Source organism: Littorina saxatilis, linkage group LG17 (genome assembly GCF_037325665.1).
Source record: "Littorina saxatilis isolate snail1 linkage group LG17, US_GU_Lsax_2.0, whole genome shotgun sequence".
Classification (NCBI taxonomy): Eukaryota; Metazoa; Mollusca; class Gastropoda; order Littorinimorpha; family Littorinidae; genus Littorina; species Littorina saxatilis.
In genome coordinates, this window is record NC_090261.1 from 27,459,275 (window position 1) to 27,482,271 (window position 22,997).

At 40.1% G+C, this 22,997-nt stretch overlaps 1 protein-coding gene across 1 annotated transcript; it reads right to left on the reverse strand.

Moving 5' to 3' along the window:
- Positions 1–1,067: 1,067 nt before the first annotated feature.
- LOC138953181 (tight junction-associated protein 1-like) lies at positions 1,068–22,771 on the reverse strand. Its single transcript, XM_070324980.1, has 7 exons — positions 22,614–22,771; positions 20,607–20,714; positions 17,543–17,586; positions 10,924–11,155; positions 9,926–10,033; positions 9,205–9,288; positions 1,068–8,691 (listed from the first exon to the last, which is right to left on the reverse strand). The coding sequence occupies exons 2-7, from the start codon at positions 20,679–20,681 to the stop codon at positions 8,260–8,262; spliced, it is 975 nt and encodes a 324-aa protein (XP_070181081.1). The 5' UTR covers positions 20,682–20,714; positions 22,614–22,771; the 3' UTR covers positions 1,068–8,259.
- Between the last annotated feature and the right edge of the window lie 226 nt (positions 22,772–22,997).

A 22,997-nucleotide genomic window follows, 5' to 3' on the forward strand; every position in this document is an offset into this window, starting at 1 on the left:
AGAGAGACTAAGAAAGAGAGAGAGAGACTAAAAAAGAGAGAGAGAGACTAAGAAAGAGAGAGACTAAGAAAGAGAGAGAGAAAGAGAGACTAAGAAAGAGAGAAAGACTAAGAGAGAGAGAGAGAGACTAAGACAGAGAGAGAGACTAAGAGAGAGAGAGAGAGACTAAGAAAAAGACAGAGAGAGACTAAGAAAGAGAGAGAGAGAGACTAAGAAAGAGAGAGAGAGACTAAGAAAGAGAGAGAGCGAGAGACTAAGAAAGAGATAGAGAGAGACTAAGAGAGAGAGAGAGACTAAGAAAGAGAGAGAGAGAGACTAAGAAAGAGAGAGAGAGAGACTAAGAAAGAGAGACAGAGAGAGAGAGACTAAGAGAGAGAGACAGAGAGAGAGACTAAGAGAGAGAGACAGAAAGAGAGACAGAGAGAGAGACAGACAGAGAGACAGACAGAGACAGAGACAGACAGTCAGATAGACAGACAGTCAGATAGACGGATAGACAGACAGACAGACAGACAGAGCAACTGACAACAGACATACAGACAGAGAGATACGGACAGACAAACAGAGAGACAGACAGTCTCTTGGAGACAAACAGGCAGACAGACACTGTTCCGCCGCTTTGGTAATTATGGGTGTAGCAGAACCCGCGCCGTCGGCAGAGGGATAGTTACAATCACTACTACTCTTTAAAAGTATGGGTATGTGTGAACCCGCGCCATCGGTAGTGTTTATGTAAATTATCATAATCAATTAATTCTGATGTTTTGTCATGTACACACTAAAAATTTGCAGACAGAGAGCAAATTAGGTGTGTGAGAGATACTTAAAATTTCAAAACGATACCTTTAATGGTTCCAGAGTTACAAGGATTTTAGTGTGTCTCTGGGTACAGGTGAACCCAGGAAGCACGGCAAAGGTTAATGGCAACCTTGTAATTTAATGATTCAATTTCTGTGTGCTTTGTTCAAATGGGTGTAACTATTACATTTTAAAATTTAAGCATAAATACATGTTGTACAATGATGCACATGGCCACACACACACACACACAATTCGAACAGGTGAGACAAAATTGCATCCATTTAATACTTGGAATATGGAAGATGAGTATGAAATTCATGATCAAGTGATTCATTCCTCCATGCACTGATAAAGATGGCAACTAATTTTTCTCCAAAACGGTGTCAGTGTTTCAAGAAATATTACACATGCACCTGTTTCCACCACAGCAGGCCTATACAAGTACCACTTTACTTCAATTTTTGTGTGGAAAGAAATGTATACTTCCATTACACACAAAAGATACTTGCTACGACTGAACATGAATCATCTCGATTAAATTGGCCACTGTTTGAACCATCAAAAAGGTTTCCCAAACATGACTTCTCCAAATGCCTAAGCTTCCCTATAATATAATTTGCTTCAACAGTAACACAAACAAATATAACTTGGTCCATGTGCATGCATCTACTAAAATTGAAAATCAGTACTTGTTAGGTCAATGGAAACAAAATGCACAAATGCTGTCTTCTACCCATGTAAACCACTCAAAGCCTGAGCTGCCTTATTATGGCCATGTACCTAGGGAACAAAAGTGTTGCCATGCGCAGAACTGTCAGTACAAACCATATCACTAAAGCTTTTGATAAGCATGCCAAGAATAGTGACTTGAGGACATTGCATATTTATGTTAAAAGTTTCAACAATGCAGTTCCTTCTGACGTTTTCTCATCTAGTAATTTTTTTTCTCCCTGGGAACATGGCCATTGGGTTTTATCACGGAAGCAACAACTCAAGCAACAGACAGCTTGTTGAAATTCCGTTAATTCAACCCAGTTACTGCAAGCACAGTACCATCCTGAACTCAGGTCAAAATGAGTTCGGCTCATTCTATCCCTGACAGGATGCCTTGGTTTTCCTTGTCTGGCGAGGAAATAGATTTTTTTTACATATTTAGATCTTTTCGTAATGTGTTATGGATGTAAGCAGATTCGCGTTCGTCGATAATGATTTTTCATGGTGTTGTGTAATTTTTAAATTCAGGGCCTAGCATTGGAAAAAGTGAGTTCAGCTTACAAAGGCGGGGATCTGGGGGCCGCAGGAGGCCCCCAGTGGGGTCCAGGTGCAAAGCCCCCAGAATTTGAAAATTTTTTTAGAGATTTTTTTTTTACCTAAAATGACCCCCCCCCCCCCCCCCCCCCCCCCCCAAAAAAAAAGAAAAGATTGAGCAACTAAATTATGCCTTCACAGAAATAGCAACCTTTCGGAGCCATATTCCGTATCGGCACATTACTTCTTCTGACTTGCCTTCCGCCTTCGGAACGAAATCCAGCCATACCCACTTCCAGGAATACCTGGATTCTTTCTAACTGAATGGCTGACCACGTTCAACAATGTAGCTTCCAGACATTATTTCAAGTCTAGAGCCACAAAACACCGGCACAAAGCATGCTCGCGCGATGCCAGAGGAGTGCGTGCACAAACAAACTGACAAACCGATTGAGAATTGAACCGAACGGTGCACAAAACGAAAGCTGGGACTGTTTGGGTTTACCGTTTGGGAATAACAGGTTTTTGCATTTCAGCGTACACCAAATCGAATTCCGCGTACTGGAGATGTTATTTCGGCGTAAAGTACGCCGAACGGCTTACAATGCTAGGCCCTGTAAATTACAAAGGAATTGATATGTAAGACAGTTTCAAGCGAGCTATTTTTCGCGGCTGTATTTACTTTGCAAACAACTTTACGGTCTCCTTCCGGCAGCAGTCCCAAAATTTTGATTTGTTCTGACCTTAGAACGATATCTTTATCATAACTGTGAAGAACAGAACGGAGATCACTGTCGAAGTCGGCCAATCTGCAATCATTTTCGTCTCGCGAACACTTCTCGTGAACAACATATGGGAGATAACTCTGTATTCTTGTTTTGATAGATTCGCGTAGGACTTTAGCGTCCGGTCAGAGAGATAACTGGCAATAGCGATGATGATCAGAATGGCACAGTACAGCCAACAATAAAAATGTGCAACAGTCAATCATAACTGATAAAGAGATAAAAGTATACAATGAGGTATGCGATAGCTATTTGTCACATATTTCCGTCCAGCAAACAAGGCAGTGAGAAAACTCCCATGTTTTTCAGGAAGTATTCTAACTACTGTCCGACATAAAATAAAATAATTAAAAAAAAAGTGACTAAAGATCACTGCATAGTATGTGACAGCACAAGAATCTGACACTACTAGTCTACCGTTTGTTCAAATCACACATCTCATGATCTGATGCTGTTAATATTTGTACAACGTCATGGTGGGCTCACTTATTATGGCGATAGTCTGGAGAAAAATAAAAATGCAATGTTAAAAACAGAACGCATGACAATTAAAAAACAAACCTTGTACATTCCCCATTTTTAAAACTAAATATATCTTTCAGACACCTAAAATTCAAAGACAACAGTTTCCAGAAACATTCAATGAGAGGACAATTGTCAACTGGCAATCACAAACACATAGTATAATTTAGAGAGATTGTTTGTGAATAATGGGCTGTTGCGAAACATTCCATCTTTGAATCCTAAGGGTTACTGGGAGCATGCAAAGCGCAATGTAAAGCTACAAGGAATGGACTTTTTTTCAATGAAAAGCAGGTGAAAAACTTTGAAGTGAGGGATAAAAATGCTCTGGCCTTTTAGTGGGGAAATTTGTTTATATTTCTGGAATCATATTTCTGTTGGAATCTTTTAACAATCCGTTTTACGTAGGAGGGATACTATGATCAAAATGAAGGGCGGACAGTAATAAATAATATCAAAGTAGCTTATGTCAGAAGAACCTAACAGGAGGCATGATAAATACAGCTGTGATAAACACTAGCTAATTCAACTGCAATGCTCTTGCATGCAAAGCACATCCTTAAATTAACATACACACACATGCACGCACACACACACACGCACGCACACACACACACACGTGTGCTAAGAGAGAACGTGTTATTTTTTTAGATTTATATACCAACTTGAATATTCTTCCCGAAGCTTTGAAATTGTAGTGTCCATGTGAGTGCACATTTAATGACACAAAATCCTCTGATGAGATCCAGCAGCTACACTCTTTTCAGACACACCTAACATCTGCTCAATGTCTCTTTAAGTTTAACAAATATTTCGTCTTCTGGAGATATAGCTGCATGACTAGATTTTTTGGTCCTTTAGACTAGGTGGAAAAGCGTGGAGAAGTGAGTATCAAATTAGTGATCACAACACTGATACTAAACTAGTAATAAGTTGAATTTCTCCCAAGTATTCTATGAATATTTACAAGTGAATTTTAAGTCTCAAAATTGTCAGCATGTTTTGAAAAATATGAAAGAGGCAAACTTTGTGTCGTGACTTTTGTTTTAATTACTTTTTTTTTATGTAAGGTGAGAATCATCATGACTTGCAACAGAAAATAAATAATGAATTTGTACAAAGACCGTATGATGAAAAATGTACCGCACAATTATAACTGGTCCACATACCAAAGTTCCATCTCCAAATTACCAACATCATGAAAGAACTAACACCGTTCATTTAGCAATCATCTACACCTCAGAATCCTAAACACTTCCCGTGCAAGTGTTATTTGTACATATTTCACATTCACAAATGTCAAAGTATGTACATTTTTAGCAATGGGGTGATATAAAACGTCAACAAAAGGCTATGTTTCTACAGACCAGGAATATGTTTATATATTACATACACATTTTTGCAATGTACTGTAAGCAGAAGACCAGAAAATGACTGGTTGCTCTTCCAGAAAGAATCTAAAAAGCTAATCTCACAAATTCCTTTCAAAAGAAGGATTCCAACTACACACATCAAAGAGGAGACATACTAGATATGGATTTCAAGTAGTTTATGGGGATAAAAGCTCAGAACATTATTACACTGTTCTGACAAAACCAATCCCAATTAATGCTATTTCACAGATCTAGACCTTTCATGAGAAGGATTAATACAAACCCAAGAGCAGAGTTGTTCATTATAAGTAGTTTATGGTGAAAATGCAAAAAGGGGGATTCAAGTGCACTTGGTAGAGCTGAAAGTGTGTTCTCCTATACAATCAAGGTGCATTTAATAAAAGTCCACTCTACTACATGTACAGTAGATGTTTGTTACCTCCCCTGCCGAATATTATTTTTATATTAAACAACGCAACTGGGAACAAATAATAATAATAATAATAATCATAATAACGATTACTTATATAGCGCGTAAACCTCGTGGTGACAAGCCCAGAGCGCTTTACACTTACATAATCATAATACAAACAAGGAAAGAGAACTAAAGCCGAATAAATTCAAACACAGTCACACACATCCACACACGCACACACGCACGCGCGCGCGCACACACACACACACAATCTTTCTTTCGTCATTGTCAATGTTCAGGTAACCCGCAATGTCATTCCATGTACGCATACGTTATACTAGTACAACACACACAGGCACATACACATCTTCACGAACGCCACACTTTAGTAGATAATACACGTTGCAGCGCCAATGACTCACCGATCATGGGATCTCCTTCAGAGGTCTAACTTAAACATGTGTGTTTTGAGGGCTGTTCTAAAGGCAGATGGTGACTGGGAATCCCTAATGCTCCGGGGGATTTTCTCCCAGACAAGAGGTCCCTTGAAGGATCTCTCAAATCCATAGTTAGTTGATTTTCTGTTTCTTTTTGGTTTACTAAGTACATTGGTATCTGTTGCAGAGCGAAGAGAGGAGAGGTTTGAATATTTTGATAACATCTCAGAGAGATAAGCAGGTCCTGTACCATGAAAGAAAATACCACAATATGCATCTGCCACTTTGCATGTTCTCATGGAAATCACATCCATAAAAACAGTCCATACCAGAAGCACCCACTGTGCACTGAATTTAATCCTTCGGTCTTATTAACCAACATATGGATGGAAGTCCAGCTTGTGTTCCATTTATTTGAACAGACCAGGTCAACCTTAAAAATGAATAGAACACTCACAAGACTATAGTTGAAGTGCAATGTAGTTGTGCAACAGTATTGCCAATAAAATCAGCAGATATTATTTAATTTACTCTCTCTTCATCCAGACTTTAGATTTTTTCTGCATTCAATCCCAGACACAGAGAGAACCTATCTGATCCCAAGTGAAACAGATCACAAGCATGCTCAGTAACACATTGACAGTGCTTGGGTTGATGAAAGCTAAGTGCAAACATCAGCATATTTTGCTTTTAGAAGCGATGTGCAATCGTCTCTTCAAAACCGAATGAGATCATCGGATGAAAAGAAATTATGAATGAGCATTGAGCATGCTCAGTTTAATCACAATTCTTGGGTATACATGAAAGCTAAGTAAAAAAATCAGCACAGTTTGCTTTTATAAGCAGTTTTCAAACATCTTTTCCCAAGTGAATAAGATGAAGAGAGAAGCATGATAAAAAAGCTCTTCAAACTACAGACAACATGGACTTTGTGAGCTCACAAGAACTATTGGTTATCTGAGAGAAAGCTAAGGTACAAAACTACAAATATAATATAGCCTCAATAGATCACAACACAAAGAGAAGCAAAGGTATCACTATAGCTGATAACAGTCAGCTACACAAACATGCACGAAAACAAAAAAGATCAGCAAAACCAAAAAAACTTCATCAACCATTACATCCCATTCTACCCCACACATAAACATGAAGTAGAAACCCTAGTCGGCTAGAGATAATCTTTTACTAAGCAGGCCTTTTGTCTGGCACACGAAACACACCCAAAGCCTTTCATACTGTCATAACCAAGTGATTCTTTATTTGGTGTTTAACGTCGTTTTCAACCACGAAGGTTATATCGCGACGGGGAAAGGGGAGAGAGGGGATAGAGCCACTTGTCAATTGTTTCTTGTTCACAAAAGCACTAATCAAAAATTTGCTCCAGGGGCTTGCAACGTAGTACAATATATTACCTTACTGGGAGAATGCAAGTTTCCAGTACAAAGGACTTAACATTTCTTACATACTGCTTGACTAAAATCTTTACAAACATTGACTATATTCTATACAAGAAACACTTAACAAGGGTAAAAGGAGAAACAGAATCCGTTAGTCGCCTCTTACGACATGCTGGGGAGCATCGGGTAAATTCTTCCCCCTAACCCGCGGGGGGTATAACCAAGTGAGGCAAATTGCGAATGACAAGATTACAAAACACACAGAAGCAAGAACTCTAAACACAGACAACAGTGAGTGTTATGCGGAACCACTCTCCTAGCGTCTGAGAGAACAAGAAGCATCGAAAGTCCCTTTTTTATTGCAACGTTCCTTATTCTCTGACTTTGAATGCTTCACTAAGACTCGTTCGGCATAGCTCTCAATTAATGTTGTCTATCTTTACAGTGCTTACTTCCCTTTGCTATTTGATCTTTCATACTGTGTTCAGCTTTCTGGAGATGACATCAGGCCAAAAGTGGCCGTAAACCATCTGCATCACATTTCTTGGAACTGTACAGTCTCCTGCATCGTACATCGATATTAACAAACAAACCCGTCTCCTTCCTTGATCAGTGTACATAATTATATCGAGGTACCTTTGAGAACAGTCAAAAGTACCTCTACATTGCATGTCGACTCACGCAGTAGGTATATTTTAGTAGATAAATGTCAAAGATACAAAAGCAAGAGTCTTCTACTGAAAGATGTACTCTCATCGGACAGGCATGGCATTGCACGTACCACAGTACCAGTAACTGTGAACGTGATCCACTGAATAACACATCAGTGCACACGGAGAGCAAAGACAACTCTCCCCGAAATATGTTAGAGCCACCAATTCCATGGGATGATTGTTAGTGTTACTCTTCCTTGGTTCAGACTGCTATGTTCTCCTGTGAACTGCTTCCCAAAATGCTTTCCGAAATGCTGGAATTCCAGTTTTAAGCATAGCTACATGCACATACTGCGTGATAGAGTGTTAAATATTTTGCATGGAACAAGTGGCAAAGACAGAAACCTCTACGTCAGAAGAGTCCCAGCGATAGAACCTCGCCAGTGAAAGTCACAGAGACTGAAAATTCTACGATGCTGTGTCTGTGCGATAGAGCGTTACCAGTGAATGTTCAGCGCGAAGTTAGTCACAAAGACCCAAACCTCTAGATCTCTGCATCGGTAGAATCCGTTCGATAGAGATTTGGCTGCGAATGTTTGCATGACGCAAGCCACAAAGACCCACACCTCTATGTTGCGGCGTCAGTGGAGTCCGTACGATAGAGCTTGGCCGACGTTCCATGATGCACGCCGTTGGAAGGAATGTGCTCCACAACAATGCTGTGGTCCATCAACAAGTTAGCCTGTGTGCCTTTGTCGGCCACCAACACGTCACGACGACAGTTTACACACATGAACGTTCTCATGGTGTTGCGTTTCGACGGGCCCTGAGTCAACACGCGCGCTATCAGCGACATGGGCACAGTGTCTTTGAGGTCCATGGTGTTCGATGGAGCGCCTGCGTTTCCGTTGTGCCTCGGGTCGACGGAAAAGACCATGGCGGTCGGAGGGAATGTTGGAATCGGCACACGTACAAGTCGCTCTTCCTCGGCCTTCTGGGACAGCATCTGCTGCTCTCTTGTCATGTGTTTTCGCACTCTCTCCTGCAGGTCTACTGGAAGCTGGTGAAAGAAATGTGGGAGGGTTGCATTACACAGGTGAGTCAAAAATAGGCTAGTCTAAATAAACGGATTTACAAAATGACTGTTTTTGTTGTTGTATTTTTTTGGGGGGGGGGGCTAGGACAGTACGCATTTGTAAAACATTGCATGTATTGCACTGGAAAATGGCAAGCAGAATCAAACAGGATCACTGGAATAACAATTAAGAGACAAATTCAACTCCTAAGATTTTAAATCTCATTTATGACTTTTTGGGGTTTGTGAAATCTGACAGAAAAGCACACAGTAAAACTCTACCCACTAAGATGCAGAGTTCAAATGAAAAATTTGTGTTGGTAAAGTTTTATCGCCTGGTAAAGTCTTGTAACTGATGGAGTGAGGAAGCCAAGCTTTCTGTAAATTATGCAACCCTAGAAATTCACAACATCACAACATCAAATTGTTTTTGCTGTGTCAGAACTTCTGATACGGTCAATGAACTTGTGCTTGCTTTCAATAGATTTTTGTACTCACAGCAGTCAGTCTCTGGCCAACAAAACTGGAGGGTTTACACTGTAACATCTGGACAGCCGTGTTGCAGTCACTTCGGTACTTTTCCTGAAAACCAAAAGTGGCCTTGGGTAAACAACAGGTGTGCCTGGTTTGAACAGAAACATCAATGGCTGTGGGAAATACAGATTGAAACAACAGACTGTTTTGAACTGAATATAATTCTGCAAGCATTTATTAGACAGCATGAGCTTAGGATACACTGAGCTTGCTCTGTTGAAGCAGCATTTTTCTGAAATTGAAGAGAAAAAACCTTGACTATTGCGAACCATGTGATTAACTCATAAAATGGCAAACTGCAGATGAAAGGAACACCCGCCCCCAAAAAGCAACCAACAAAAAACACACAAACAAACAAGCACAAGAAAAGCAACAAGTACAAATGTACACACAAAAAAGAAACACCCAAAGCTAAAAAACAAGACAGTAATCTTTGCCCAACATTGTCTCGAACACCGCTGTCTGGACAGTTTCATGCAAATTACTGCCACAAAGACATCATCATAATGAATTCTTTCAAAAGCATTTGTGTAAATAAGAAATATAATCATTATCTTTCAAAAGACGTTTTAAAACGCAATGTAAACAACAGCATAAAAAATAAAAATAATATCCCAAACACCATCCGACAAACTCAGACAAACAAACAAAGTTGGCCTGCATACCACCATGACAGTGAACTCACATTTTCTTCCTCCAGCTCTGTGATATATGCTCGTGCATCCTGGAGACGGGTGGTCAGATCAGACAGCTGCTCCTGTAATGCCGTCTTCTCTGCTTCTGATGATTGCACCTGGTAACAAATGCACGCAAAATTAAAAAAAAGAATGGAAAAAAAGAACTGTACAGGTCATTTCAATGTCATTGAAAATATAGAAAACGATGTTTGCAAGAACCATAACTGTTTTCATTTGACACTGTTAAAGTCTGCTGCAGTGAATGACTTTTTCCACCAACATTCGCAATTATTTCCTTTGGTTAATGAAAACATTTCACATTCACACCTACAGGCAGATTACAGAGATGGGGAACAAGAATGGGATGGGGGTGGGCATAGTTAGTTAGAGAGAGAGAGAGAGAGAGAGAGGGGAGAGAATGACTGACCCGAGTTTTGTTTGTTTGTTTGTTTGCTTTTTTGTTTGTTTGTTTGTTTGTTTGCCGCCCAGCCGACCACGAAGGGCCATATCAGGGCGGTGCTGCTTTGACATATATAACGTGCACCACACACAAGACAGAAGTCGCAGCACAGGCTTCATGTCTAACCCAGTCACATTATTCTGACACCGGACCAACCAGTCCTAGCACTAACCCCATAATGCCAGACGCCAGGCGGAGCAGCCACTAGATTGCCAATTTTAAAGTCTTAGGTATGACCCGGCCGGGGTTCCAACCCACGACCTCCCGATCACGGGGCGGACGCCTTACCACTAGGCCAACCGTGCCGGTCTGACCCGAGTTAAGAAGCTTGTACTCCAAGTTATTGTTGAGCTTCTGCATCTTCCTGTGGCAGTCAGTCAGTCAGTCAGTCAGTCCCCCCCCTAACACAACACATCTTAAACCGACCAACCAGTTTGTGAAGCTTGTCCTCTAAGTTGTTGTTGTGCTTCTGCGTATGCTTGTAACTGGCCATCCCTACCCCCAACACAGAAGAACACAGACGAACACACCCACACACCAACCGACCAGTTTGAGAAGCTTGTCCTCCAAGTTGTTGTTGAGCTTCTGCATCTTCTTGTGGCTGTCCATCAGGCGGTCATAGCGGTCTCGCAGCCTGACCAGCTCCTCGCGCGTCTTGGTCAGCTCCATGTCCATCAGCTGTCGGCCTTCCATCAGCTCTCTGTCCACTTGACCCAGGCTGGCCTGACTGCGCTGTAGCTGACTGCGGAGAGCCTCGATTTGTTCGTGAAGGTCCAAGCTGCACATACAAGGACAAAATGGTTGTAGAGCTTCTGTCATCTCGAGTTCTTCTTCCTCCGTCAATTTTACTCCCTCTCTACCTGACTAAAGCTGGCCTGACTGCCTTGTAGTTGACTGTTAAGTGTCACGATTGTTTGTGGAGGTCAAAGTTTGTCCCTCTATCATCAGATCAGGCAATGACAATACTAATGTCAAACACTTAAAATCACTATGCATCATCCGTTATCGTCCCTCCATCAGCTCTCTCTCCACTTGACTAAGGCTGGCCTGACTTCATTGTGGGTGATTGTGGAGTGCCTCAATTTGTTCGTGGAGGTGCAAGCTGTGCGGATTTATGGACAACACTTATCAGAAACTGTTAAAATCACTTCGTATCATCAGCTGTGGACTGAGGCTGCCGTGGCCCATCACATCTGTTGCTGATTGTAGGGGTGTAAACTAAGATCTGAGAAACAAAGCAATGGAAGCACTTTAAATGAATACAACATGTGTAACAAGAGTAAGTGCTCAGAGTTATTGCGGGCTCCCCAATCTCCTGGCATGTAAGACTACTAAGAGCACAACAAGCGTTGACATGAACAAGCGACTTTCATCCTCATTCTAAACTGTACCAACAATGACAAAACGGTTGCAGAACTTTCTTGACACAATGGCTATCATGAACTTGTGACAAGGGTTAGCCTGAATGAGTTGAAGCCAGATGTGAAGCACCAAGTTCGTTGGCAAAATTCCAAAATAAACACAGATTGATGTTGAAATTATTTTATCAGCTCAGCTGCCTTCCCTGAATCAGCTTTGGTTCTGCTTTCTTCCTTCAGACTTTCCCACTGGCTTTATCTCTGTCAGACCTGGGTTTGCATGCATCTTTAGAGATCTGCATTAGCTGAGAAGAGATTAACAGCAACAACAACAAGAAAATGCGTAACTGTTGTCAGAATAGTGAAAAGATGGCTGTTTTTTCTGAAGAAGTTCTCAACCTGGCCCAGGTTGTGTGAGCAGATTGAACATGGCTGCTGATATTGAAGCTGTATAAGCGGTGGTAGTTATCACCGTTGCAGTGTTTCCACATCATCAAATGATCAACAGCTGTCGGGTGTCTCTCCTAGATCAACTCTTAACTAACCTTCCAACAGAAAGACTGGTTGATTGCAGTGTAGATCAACAACCATGAACGAAGGGGCTATATGGCCAGGAATCTGTCAGTGTGTCCAAAAAGTGTTACACCAACACCATTTTTTAGACTTGCTTTATCTTATCAATGTTGTTGTGGGTAAGGAAGGATATGTGGTTTTTAGCAGAATAAAACTGTTTTTATTGGTATGGGCCGCCTGGGGGGGGGGGGGGGGGGGGGGGGGGTCAGTATAGTGCCTCGAGGGGCTTAGATACAGGCCAAAATTCAAATGTGCACAAATGCATATCGATTTGGGCGAGGTAGAATATTAATTCTCCCAAAGCTGGAGAAACTATTCTTACATTCTAAAGCTCCCTTCAACAACAAAATATCCCCTAGCTGCGTATACAATTCAATCGGAATTTTCTTTTCAATCAATAACAACTTAATAGTCATATGCAGCTTACCTGTGGTTAGAATAAAACACATTGAAGACAAAAAAACATTCTTAAATCGCTTCTGTCTGCAGAACAAAACTTACTTCACAGAGCAATTAACACACAATTTTTGTGCTCATGAAATCCCATATAAATATTAGCTGTTATAAACATGTCTTATATTATTTGTCTGGCCTTTTTCAAGGTCTGAACATTTAGAGATATCACAGGTATGAATACTGGAACGTAAAGTCAACTCGACACCAAGGACCTTTCTTTTCAGTGAACCAGCAGCACGCAAAGCCAGACATGACACTCACGTAAAATGTATTCCTATTTTGTGAACCCACATGCATGGATAAACTCAAATAAGTAAAGCACAGCCCGAAAAAACCTATTTCAAAGAATCAATGTCACTACTGGTGAAATAGCACCCAAACCAACGCCCTAACATCCATAGGCATGTGAAATAAGGTTAAAAATAACTTACAATTTCTTCATGAACATATGATTATGAATATATGGGACCCATTGTTGGTGAAAATTCAAACACATTCTGTGAAAGAAAAGGCCTTAAAAATGGGGGGTGGGGTGGGTTGAGAGCATTGGCAGTTTAAGATATATACCAAGGCTTCCTCCATGCCAATTCAGATCTGACTAGGCTTTTACATGAGATAAAGACATTTTTCTTGTACACTTGTACACATACAGACAGAACCTCCATTTTAAAGACATCCGACACCAATTAAACAACCATTAAAAATCGCTGATGTTTTGCCTGATGTATGTTTAAAGTCTGATAAAACAAATGTGTTAAAATCAGAGAAATCGATCGTAGCGTTGTTAAGATACAGCCTCCTGAATATGTTGACTTTTCACGTTGTTTTTGTAAATCAGGGTAGGCTATTGGATATGGTATCTAACCGATTAATTAAATCACAACTACTTGTTTTTGTGTGTGGCGTAAATACCGACTTTGTGCACATAAAAATCATGGTTTTTGCTATGAATAAATGTTACCATTCTGTGTGAAATGGCTAATATTCGTTAAAGGCATACTAACGCACTCCCGTGTTTACAAAGTGTAGTTTGCCCACAATCGATGTCAAACGCACCATAAGACCATATAATGACGATACGTCACCATGCGCGGACCATAATACATGCATTACAGCTTGTTCTAGCCTCTGAAAAAGTGAGGATGTCAACAAAGCCGCGGTGTTCTCTCCCTTGCATCAACGTTACATGTGTTGTCAAATCTATAAATAGGACGATCCAGATCAAAATGAAAATTAACATATCTCAACATTGAAGGGGTCCTAGACCACAATATTTTGCAGGGAACTTAATTTAGTCTGTCTCCAGCTGTTGGTAAAGCAATTAGCGTGTATAGTCATCAAGTACATATGGCTTTAATGTACATGACGTTTTACGTGCTAAAATTAGACCAGCTGCTCACTTCAACTGAATATATTTGCAAATAGAACCATTACATTTTCCAGAAAAGTTGACATAAAACACAATAAGATATCAAAAAAGAATAAAAATTGATCGTTACATTTTTGCACAAGTTTACAAAACGTAACCCTAACCAAATTTTGAATTTTGGTACAAAGAAAGGTAAATATTATGACACTCGTTGCAAATAAATAATATGGTTAAATCTAATGATTTTTTTCCTGTTATATGTTCAGTGCGTGTTACATCAAATTAATATTGTAAGGCCTCTGTCCGTGTTTCCGACCGTCCGTCAGTCTGTCTATCCGTTACGCTTTTGACCGCTAATAAATCCTGTGTTTATGGGCCCGTTGTCTTCAAATTTGGAATGACATACCATTGTTTCATGGTCCCATCGATAAGCTGGCAACAAGCACTGCCAAACATACAGTAAACCAGATTTCAAATGTTCGAGAAAAAAAATCAAACAATTAATAACAAAACCAATTTAAACAATGTACCCTCACATACTACAAATACTAAACTACACCTGAATTGTAAAATGTAACAGGAAAAAAATGGCTGCTAAAATCAATATAACAAATCAAGAAAAAAGTTAAACCCAAACAATAATTATTGCCCTTATTTTTCACCAATGCATCAAACCCACATTTACTCACTGGATCAAAACTTGGCGGGAGGGGTGCTCTAGAAACTGAAAAGTTTAAGTGCAAAGTTGTACTGATCTGCCAGAAACTTACGGGAACAGAAATATGAAACATGTCTCCCGAGGCTGACTTAATGCCTGTTTTTGTAACATCTTCATGTGCTCAAAATTCAACAATGGTGTGACAGAAACTAAAAATTCTATTTTCACTTAATTTAGAGATAACCAAGTTCTTCAACATGCGGCCATTTTCTCTGAGATGATGCATTTTTGGAAATTAGATTAAAAGACAGTGTGACACCAAGAAATAATATAGCTATTCTGATGAACACGTGGGGGAATTCAGGGGCTGTGATTGGATGGTCTCTTTCGATCATCAAAGCATAATGCGGCTGAAGTCGGCCATTTTACTCAATATTCAAAAGCATATTGTCGATAACAAAGACGCATGGTTCCGGTTTCTTCCACGTGTATAAAGTACACGCATACCTCGCCAGGTTTGTTTCTGTGACTAGTCGACAGACGATGCCATTTGCTTTGTGTGTGTTTTTGTTGTTGCTTACTGTACATGACATACATTACGTGTAAAATCCAGTTCTTTAACAGGCAACAAACCTTGCAAATTTCCAGAAGCTGCAATCTGAAGCGACCTATCTCTGATTCTAGCAGACGATCTCTCCAATGTTTAACACAAAATCTGCAAACTCTCCTGTCACATAGAACGTCCATTGTATAGTGCAATGTTGAAATGAAGTTTCCGGTCTGAAACATTTAGTCGTTTCTTCTGAGACAATCCTTGTTCTCTTATCATCTACAGATTTACCGCAGTCTTCACCTCGCGAATTCCCAACAGAAGTCGGACTTTCGAACATACAATATACGTAGGCAAGCATGATACGTCATGACGTCATATGATTCCTAGCATATTGACGTAATGCTAAACATCCGGTTATCTCAAGTTTTCTCCGTAATACATGTCCGTGGGTTTTTCAATGTTCGGTTATTTCCGTGGCTTCATGCAGAAAGGGAACCGTCGTCTGCAATCAGCGACATGGACCATTCTGGTACTTCTTGCTGACAAAAACATGATTTTAACACAGAATTTAATGTCAGAATAGCTATATAAACGCTATTGTGTTTTCAGCGTAGCAATAGGGTCCGATATTTAGACTCGAACAAGTATAATGCGACTCGTCTTCGACTCGTCGGCATTATACTTGTCTCGTCTAAATATCGGGCCCTATTGCTACGCTGAAAACACAATAGCTGGTACTAATATACATCAGACAGAAATATATACTGTGTGTACAATGAATAACAGTAATTAAGACAGATGGCCTATAACTGTTTAACATGAAACTTACGTAGAATTTCATCATGGATGCACACACTACAGTATTACAATGTAAAGGAAAATATCCCAATCCTAACAGATTACCTAAAGAGCCATTCAATGAGACATTAAACCTACCGAATCTTGCTGAAGCAGGATATCACCAGTAACACAATGCACAACAATTATTACAGCCTCAGAAGTCAAGCATTAATTAGTCTTTTGTAGTGTTCCTCAGATCAAGTGAGCGTGTGCAGAGCAACAGCGTACGTCAAACAAGAAGTGACTATATCCTCCTTATAAACAAACATCTTTATTACATAATCCCATCGCTTCGTTATCCCCATCCCGTTGTTCTGTCAATATATATACATTCTTCCGACAGTATACGTGGCTGTTATTTCAATCGTGATGCCTGTCCCAGGTGTGGACAGTGACACCTGTCAGCGCTTGTAAGATATATACTTAAGGCATCAGTTAAGACTATCTTGCATTACAACAAAACAGCAACACAGACAGCCAGACACACACAACATGGTTTAGTGTTCCTCCTCATGTATCCACATCATTATGTGTGAAGTATACATGTTTGGAATACAAACACTTTGAAAGCAATGAGAAATACAAGATTATTTCTCTGACCAATCAAAATTTTTGCAAGAAAAAAAAGTTACTTGCATGAAAGTCCATGCACATTACAACCAAGCTGCAGAATGTATTACACCCATCCATCACTTCAGAAAGGGATAGAAAGAAAAACAACACAAAAACGGACACAAAACAGAAAGAAAGAGAGGAAGGAAGGAAGGAAGGAAGGAAAGAAAGAAGAACCAAAACAAACCGAAAACATACTTTTAATTTTAATTTTTAATTAAATCAATTTCTTTGAGTTGGTAAATTTGAGCTTTTCAAATACAGTATATTCAATTTTCAATAAAATCTGCACAAGAAATACTAAGAGAAGCCACTCAAAACCAGGTTGTCCTGTGTGCAAAATGCTCGCCAAAAATCAATGAACTACATGGCAGACAAATTCAGCTTATTGCCAATTAGCTTATTAACGTCTGAAGAAGCAACAGCTGTAGTAGTGTAAGGCTAACTTGGGAATACTCTTCGTCTAAACCAGACCCATCTCATTATTGATTGCTATAAAGATCTTATTCCGATCTATATGAGCTGGTTGAGAAATATCCGAATTTGACGTAGAGGAGCGAATGTACCATAAAATGTGTGATGTGAGGTAAAACTTAAAGTATTAATCAAGAACAACGGAGCAGGTTTCGAGAATGAAATATTCATGATTGGCAGCTGCAATCCTGCTTGTACATGCTAAACATGCATATAAATGTCTTAGAAAAAAATGGTACCACATGTAATGAGCACAGAAAGGTTATACTTACTTGGAAGATATCACAGATCCCTTGTGGCACATACAGCCACAATCCTGTAACATTGATAACAATATTATACTATAACAGTATAAGCCACGAGACAAAATTGTTGTACAGGGCATCTTCTACAAATTGAACTCACAAGCACAGACTTCTTCTTTCTTCTTCAGCGTTCAATGAAGCACAGACAACACACGTACATATATAGCACTCAAATATCTTACTGTACCAATGAATACAGAAGGATAGATACATTTTGCATGGATCAGTGCCTTCTTTTTCTTACAAAAAAAAAACACAGATCTGTTCAGGCTTTTCTGTAGGAAAAGAGCATCCTTAGTTTCACTTGGATACATGGCTAGCAACACTTTTCAGCCCGACTGTGGTTTTTGGAGATTGGAATTTTTTGTAATGTTGAATTAATTTTTGAACCGACATCTATGCCAATCTGGAAAATTAATTCAGCAAAAATTCCTACTCTGCTCAGGATGCAGGTAGGCTATTGATTTTATAGAATGTACCCAAGCGCAAGGATGCCTTAAACTCCTACAGAAAAATCTGGACAGATCTATTGTGATTTAATCACAATGTGGCTTACACAAGTTACAGGGAAAGGCAGCTATCCTTAAAAAGAAGAATATGACTGAAGGACCCTACAACACTAGGAGATAACTTTTCTCCTCTTAGCAACCGACTGCGCTCCTAACAAGGTGAAATGCAATCTTTCACACACCAGTTAAACAACAAAACTTGAAGGCACTTATATAATTATTTATATATATATCTATATCTATATATAATACGGCTTGTGTGTGTCTGTCTGTCTGTGTGTTCGCTATGCACGGCCAAAGTTCTCGATGGATCTGCTTCAAATTTGGTGGGCATATTCAGGTAGACCCCGGACACAATCTGGTCGCTGAACCGATTTTGGTTTTTATGGTTTTTCTGTACATCCATTCCCAGTAACTCTTCCTTATCTTCTCCAGTGTTTTGCACGTTTATCTCCCTTCCTTCGTGTGGCGTCAATCGCGTACGGTGCGCCACCCACCCGGCGTACGGTGCGCCACTCACCCGACGAAGCGGGTAATCATCTAGTATATATCTATATACGGCTTGTGTGTGTCTGTCTGTCTGTGTGTTCACGATTCACGGCCAAAGTTCTCGATGGATCTGCTTCAAATTTGGTGGGCATATTCAGGTAGACCCCGGACACAATCGTGGAAAATTTTGAACATGTGTGTGCTCTCAGCGCGCAGCGCTGAACCGATTTTGGTTTTTCTGTACATCCATTCCCAGTAACTTGACTTCCTTATCTTCTCCAGTGTTTTGCGCATTTATCTCCCTTCCTTCGTACGGTGCACCGGCGAAGCCGTCGTTTTCCCCGGCAAAGCCGGGTATTTGGCTTTACTTCTTCCCGGGGAAGCGGGTATTCATCTAGTATCATATATATATTAGAACTAAAAAAAAAAAAAGTGTGGTTACGGTAACCCGACCTACCCTGTTTTTAGGGGCCGACCCTATAACTTTTTATTACATTTGTCACAAAAAAAAATGAAATCAAGAAAACGAGTGCAGAAAACGCAATGAAAGCGAAAGCGCTCGAGTCGTCATGCAGTTCAAATATGTTCAAAAGAATATCCATAGTCGCACACTTATTTCCCTGTCAAGTAGGTTTAATTTGTATACAGTCATTAGGAAAAAAAGTTTAAAAAAAAAAAAAGTGATTGCCTACCTTCCTGCCCTAATTCTTTTGGCTATGTTACCTTAACCACACCTATTTTTTTTTTTGCCTTATCAGAAATTTATGATTTCCTTATCCTTTTTTATATCAGTTTATTATCACTCTCCAGTATATATACAGGGGCTCACATCCATAAGAGGCGGCATGGGACAAATGTCCTGGACAATGCAAAAGTGACAGGACATTTGTCCTGAACAAAAATAAATTAATAGGACATTTTTGTCAGCGGCATGTTGCTTTTTCGGAAGAAAAAACCGCGAAGGGAGGCATGCAACTGTCAACCGGCTTGGAGCATTCAGCGTTGCGACCCGTGGAAACTCTTCTCTATAAAAAGCACATAAAGTCTCCCCAAGTTTCGTCTGCTTGAAGAGACACATCTTTCTTTCTTTCTTTATTTGGTGTTTAACGTCGTTTTCAACCATTCAAGGTTATATCGTGACGGGGAAAGGGGGGAGATGGGATAGGGGAAAGCTAGGGGGGGAGATGGGATAGAGCCACTTGTTTATTGTTTCTTGTTCACAAAAGCACTAATCAAAAATTTGCTCCAGGGGCTTGCAACGTAGTACAATATATGACCTTACTGGGAGAATGCAAGTTTCCAGTACAAAGGACTTAACATTTCTTACATACTGCTTGACTAAAATCTTTACAAACATTGACTATATTCTATACAAGAAACACTTAACAAGGGTAAAAGTCGTTAGTCGCCTCTTACGACATGCTGGGTAGCATCGGGTAAATTCTTTCTCGTCCCAACCAATATGGGACTCCCCCTAACCCGCGGGGGGTAAGAGACACATCGCTTCGCAAAACATCGATAAAATAGCAAATCAAACTACTGTAAATTGGAAAGTACTGACAATGTCCGTATCAAATAAAAGCACAATCGGACAATGACCACTTTGTGACAAAAACAATAGGACATATATGTCCTCTTGCATGAAAAATGTATGGGACATTTGGAAAAAATATCCGTGTATGTCCGATGTGGATGTGAGCCCCTGAAAATTTTATGGATGATGACCGAATCAGCAAAGGAACACTGTCTTCTTTGTATTGACTAACAATACCTCAGGCTCAGTGCATACTATACTAACACCAGCCTAATCCAAAAGAGACGAAAAATGGCAACCCTAGTTAGAACAATGTATAGTACGCGTTACAACAAATCTGAGTTGAAAACTTACCAGTGTATTCATTAAATTATAAAACACATTATGATTAGCATAGCTAATCAGTCATCTGCAGTTTAATACAAAACAAAAACTTCAAGTGAATCTTATTTAGCCATAAAAAGTGCAGTAAATTAAGTGCTCTGTATCTGGATCTGACCTTGCACACTCCTGCCATAAGGGTGGCTTCCGAACCAGACCGACGATGAACCCTCTCACGTACTGGGACTGCCATGGTTTTCACTTCTCACATGGAACATATCTCATTCTGAAAAAAGGAGGGAAAGGATCTACATTTCACATTCATGTATACACATAGTTTGGTTCTATTTTTTGTTTTTATAACACATGTACTTCCACGTCATGTCATTGTCCAAAGCAAATTATACTGATTACTCTATCCAAATATGCTGCACAAGATTTTGTCGATGTCACTAAATCAAGTTAATGTGCTTACAAGTTTTTCTGTGCAGTTGCGCTATGACAAGTACACACTTCGTTTATAGTAGCTCTGTTTAAGGACTGTGTTTGCAATTGCACACAAAGCCACAATTAGTGAAAAGGTCATGACTGACACTGACAGAGGCAGTGGTATTTTCTCTTTGGATTTGTCACCAGCTATTCCTTTTTGTTGTTGTTGAATAGATTTGACTTTTTTGTTCTGTTTTAAGCCTTGTCAGTGTACATTCTTCTCCATCAAGAACACACACACTGACACACGTATGCATTATCATTATGTTGGAATGATGAAGGTTAAACTTTTTACTTAACAAAAACTGAAACACAGTTTGGATACGTAGTAGTAGTGTTATCAAAGGGACCTTACACATGTGTCAGTTAAAATGTACACAATAATAATATGACAGTTGAAACACGAGAGAATCTCGAACTCACACTCAGGACACATACATGCAAACACACACTAATCCCTATGACTATGAGAGAGAGAGAGAGAGAGAGAGAGAGAGAGACTGACTGACTATTAGGGTTTAACGTCCTCTTAGACCAACTGGTCTATATTGGGACAGGTATTGGTAATACGCTGAAGATATGGTGTGATACTTTGATTCGAACAAGCCCGCTGTGGCTGTCTTCTTCGACACACCAGCATTGGGTTTGTCTCGTCAAAGTATCGAAATACGATCATGATAATCAGAGACGAGAGATGATGCATGCGTGTCTTCGTGTTTTCCAAGCCCTCAGACTTTCGCTGTGAACGTGGGATCTTTTTCGTGCGCATGTGTGCACACGGGGGTGTTCGAACACCGAAGAGAGTCTGCACAAAGTTGACTCCGAGAAATAAATCTCTCGCCGAACGTGGGGATCGAACCCACGCTGATTGCGACCAACTGGCTACAAAGCCAGCGCGCTACCAACTGAGCTACGTCCCCGCCCCAGAGAGAGAGAGAGAGAGAGAGAGAGAGAGAGAGAGAGAGAGAGAGAGAGAGAGAGAGAGAGAGAGAGAGAGAGAGAGAGAGAGAGAGAGAGAGAGAGATGGGCCTGTGGCTCAAAATCACTTGTGTTACATAAATGCATTGCAAGCTAAGGATATAGCTCACATAGCTGAGATTGCTGGACTAACAAAATTACGTAACCACTGTGTCTTCCGTTACGATCGACACTTAACAAGTCAAGTTTTTAATCTCACAAACGCAAAAATAGTTTCAGAGCAAAAGTTAAAGAAGCAATGTTGTATTTATGGCATTGTCAATGATTTGTCTTTGTCTTGTCTTTCCATTACTGCCCACAATCAACAGTAGTGATTATTTCGGCACTTGATGGGATGTTGCTTAGTTGGATTTCTATTCAGAGTACTAGAATACTCATATTTGCGTGTCACTCGTAACGAGACATAAAATGTTGTTTCAATGCATATTATTCACTTATTTTCACACAGGCTCAGATCTGTTCCAAACATTTAAAACATTCTGAAGTTCTCTGCATCGCAATATATTCGACTGGACATCACAGTACATAGACATTCATTGTTAAATCCACGACAGACCTAAACACAGGGATACGATCATACTAACGGTTACACTCAAAACACAGCGGATTGAAACATGAAGGCAAAATGATAATTTGATGATGACTGATGTTGATGACGACTGTCATTGTCAGTCTGAACTTGCCACGTCTGCCAATGAGGAACAATAACACGGCTCACCTTGACAAGACGAGCAAATTACTGTCTTTAAAGGCAGTATCAGCCATGCGTTAACCAATCACGGTGCATTAATTGACCAGATAAAGAGCTGATCAGCTGGCAATCGCCTCACAACAGCTTCTGCTCAATGTGAAAGTTTACTTCTCGTTGGCTATCGAAGAATGATGGTGGCACTTCCGCTGCCTTTCAACGCATGCGCATTGACAGATTGAGTTTCGTTATCGAGTCAGTGATGCGGGTGCTGCTGGGGTATTATTTTTTCCGATTATTTTATTGTTCCATTGCTGCAAAATTCGGGTCGCTTCCTCCCAGTGGAAAGCTAGCAGCAACAAGATTTACACTACCCAGGTGTACGCGTGTTGAGGTGCAATCAGCAACCTGACT